At 51.1% G+C, this 3,599-nt stretch overlaps 1 protein-coding gene across 1 annotated transcript; it reads left to right on the forward strand.

Moving 5' to 3' along the window:
- Positions 1-371: 371 nt before the first annotated feature.
- LOC123752304 (zinc finger protein SNAI2) lies at positions 372-2,022 on the forward strand. The gene has a single exon (XM_045734360.2). It carries the CDS (start codon positions 613-615, stop codon positions 1,807-1,809), a length of 1,197 nt encoding a protein of 398 aa, XP_045590316.1. The 5' UTR covers positions 372-612; the 3' UTR covers positions 1,810-2,022.
- Positions 2,023-3,599: the final 1,577 nt, after the last annotated feature.

The following is a 3,599-nucleotide window of genomic DNA, read 5'->3' on the forward strand; positions in this document are numbered from 1 at the left end:
GGCTCGCTTTATGTTCCTTAAAGTCTCTTCTGCCCATGTTTCCTACCAGGGGAAATAAAGTATATTTACACAGGACCGAGGCCACGTGGGCATACCAGGGTCGTGCCCATGTGACACCTGTCAACCGCCATCTCGGGCGCGCGACAGCTGTTTCTTTCCTCCAGCTATTGGCTGCCACACGCGGCGGGAAGTTAGCCGATTGGCTCTTGACTGTTGGGGGCGGAGACCGTACCGCTCAGATCCCTGCTAAAGGCTGCTAGACATGACTTAAATATATATATATATTCATCAATAAATGAAAATTTTTCAAAAGTTTTGATTTTGACATATCAACATTGTTTAATACTTGCGTGAAAAGTATTTAACTTATTTCCTTTTATAACTGCATGAACTAGGAACCGTAAAGTAGAAGTGTTCGGCAGGGCGGCGTTACGAGGCACGAGCGGCTAAGCCCCGCCTTCCGCACCTGATTGGCTGACGGCACGCTCCTTCTGCACCTGCTTTCTGCGAGCGTATATAAGGCGTCGCACGCGTCGATTTCCTCAGAACAGTTAAACCCACTGTAGAGTACACTACGCATCTCGTGTTAGTCAGTGAGTTGTGAGAGAAACCATGCCCAGCTCATTCATGGTAAAGCGCAACTATGCGCACTGTCCGCTCAAGAAACGGCCCCTGGCTTTGTACAACGAACCAGCCACGTCGCCCCCAGAGCAGGACCAGCCTGAGGATCTTAGTGTGAAAAGGCCCCGTCTAGAGTCACCTGCGGCGCCGACTCCTACAGCGACGCCTACAGTGATGACGACAGCGACGACTACAGTGCGCCAACCTGTCGCAGAACCTCTTGTGTGGCCCTGTCTTCCGTCTCCACCCACCGCTGCAGTGCCAACAGTGCTACACACAGTGCCTCGCACCGGACCTTCGTCGCCTCCTGCAGCCCGAGTGGCAGAAAGTTTGCCCTCCCTCGCCGAGTATTACCTCCAACTCTTCAGGTCGACATCGGACGCTCCGGAGCCCAGGAGGATGGAACCCAGACCTTCGCTACCGCAGTGGAACACACCCTACCTCCCGCCTTCACCTCAGGCCTCGCCAGTCACCTCAGACCAACTACCTGTCAGTCCTGTGCCATTCCACTGCTACCCAGAGTCCTCAGCCCTCATCTCCCCCGTGTCTACTTGCTCCTCCACAGCCTCAGAGTCCGAGGACGATACTGGAGTCTCAAGACAGCGGAGGGAAGCCCGGTACTCGTGCAGCGATTGCAGCAAGTCGTACTCAACGTACTCTGGCCTGAGCAAGCACAAACAGTTCCACTGCGCAGCGCTGGGTGCCAAGTCGTTTGCGTGCAAGCACTGCGAGAAAGTGTACACGAGTCTGGGCGCACTCAAGATGCACATCCGCACGCACACGCTGCCGTGCAAGTGTCAGCTGTGTGGCAAGGCCTTCTCGCGGCCGTGGCTGCTGCAGGGCCACATCAGGACCCACACCGGGGAGAAGCCCTTCCAGTGCCCGCAGTGTGACCGGTGCTTCGCTGACCGCAGCAACCTGCGGGCCCACCTTCAGACCCACGCTGACGTTAAGAAGTACGCATGCGTCACCTGCCACAAGACCTTCTCCAGAATGTCTCTCCTCAACAAGCACACCGAGGCCGCCTGCCCAGCCAGACCCCACCAGGAGCAGCACTCCCCCGCAGCTGAACCCCACCAGGAGCAGCACTCCCCCGCAGCAGGACCCCACCAGGAGCAGCACTCCCCCGCAGCAGGACCCCACCACGACCAGCAGGCACCATCCAGCCCCCCAGAAGCAGACCAGTAGCACCATTCCTACCTCCCCCAGATTCTCCAGGAGTACCCAACCTCACTTCGCGGGGCCCCTAGTCCTTAGCTAGTCAACGAGCTCTCCACCATGTTGTGTTCCTATGTTGGTCACTAGTCTAGTTCTTAAGCCATACCGTCCCCGCCAGGACCACCAAGCCAAAGATATATGTATTATCAATACTTTTACACTAATAAAATATATTTGAACTTACTCCAGCTTTCCAATTCCTCCTTTGTTAATATCTATGAGAAAAAAAGAAACATGATTTCCTTGCTCTTGACAGCAATGATGACCTTGGTATTTATATATTATTGATTTATATGCAGAATATCTGTATTTATATAAATGTTTCAACTATATTCAAATAATTAAAAAGAATTGCATAGAACAACACTTGGAAACTTTGAAAAGAGAAATATGAGATATTTTATTTATTTGTAGCATTTGAGTAGACAAATGAAGCCAACACCTGCCTTCAACAATTGAACAAACACCTGTAGACAATAAACACCTGCCTACAGCAAACACCTACCTACAACAATCACCTGCCTACAGCAAACACCTGCCTACAGCAAACACCTACCTACAGCAAACACCTGCCTACAGCAAACACCTACCTACAGCAAACACCTGCCTACAGCAAACACCTACCTACAACAATCACCTGCCTACAGCAAACACCTGCCTACAGCAAACACCTGCCTACAGCAAACACCTGCCTACAGCAAACACCTACCTACAACAATCACCTGCCTACAGCAAACACCTGCCTACAGCAAACACCTGCCTACAACAAACACCTGCCTACAGCAAACACCTGCCTACAACAAACACCTGCCTACAGCAAACACCTGCCTACAGAAAACACCTGCCTTCAACAAATACGTGCTGTCAAACATCTCCCTAACAACGGACACCTCCCTGACAACGGACACCTCCCTAACAACGGACACCTCATTGACAACGGACATCTTCATGTCCTTTTTACATCGTACATGAAGTACGTCAACACACATGCAACTCTCATTCTCTCTCTGTCTATGTTTCTGTTTGCCTCTCTGCCTCTATTTCTGTCTGTCTGTCTGTCTCTCTCTCTCTCTCTCTCTCTCTCTGGCTCTGTCTATCTGTTTCTATTTGTCTCTGTCTCGTTCTCTGTCTCTCTCTCAGCCTGTCTCTCTTTTACTCTGTGGGTCTGTCTGCTTGTCTGTCTGTCTGTCTGTCTGTCTGTCTGTCTCTCTCTCTCTCTCTCTCTCTCTCTCTCTCTCTCTGGCTCTGTCTATCTGTTTCTATTTGTCTCTGTCTCGTTCTCTGTCTCTCTCTCTCTCTCTCAGCCTGTCTCTCTTTTACTCTGTGGGTCTGTCTGCTTGTCTGTCTGTCTGTCTGTCTGTCTGTCTGTCTGTCTGTCTGTCTCTCTCTCTCTCTCTCTCTCTCTCTCTCTCTCTCTCTCTCTCTCTCTCTCTCTCTCTCTCTCTCTCTCTCTCTCCCTCTCTCTCTCTCTCTCTCTCTCTCTCTCTCTCTCTCTCTCTCTCTCTCTCTCTCTCTCTCTCTCTCTCTTTGTCTCCCTCTCGGTCTGTCACTCTGTCTCTAGCACTTTGTCTTTTTGTTCTCCTCCTCTCTGGCACTGGGCAGGTCAAAGAAATGACCAGCAACCCGTTGAGTTACTTGTGTGATTATAAGGTCACAATCGTTGCCCTCTGCCCTAACTACCCTGTGACCCACGTTGAAGCGGTCCACTGGCTCGCTGCTCTATGACTATGACCAGTTTTTGTATAAGACACATATTCAGA

The sequence above is a fragment of the Procambarus clarkii genome, chromosome 25 (assembly GCF_040958095.1).
Source record: "Procambarus clarkii isolate CNS0578487 chromosome 25, FALCON_Pclarkii_2.0, whole genome shotgun sequence".
NCBI classification, from domain to species: Eukaryota; Metazoa; Arthropoda; class Malacostraca; order Decapoda; family Cambaridae; genus Procambarus; species Procambarus clarkii.

Bases quoted from the DNA above. Each gene is read 5' to 3' on its own strand.
- LOC123752304 (XM_045734360.2), top strand. From the start codon at position 613: ATGCCCAGCTCATTCATGGTAAAGCGCAACTATGCGCACTGTCCGCTC.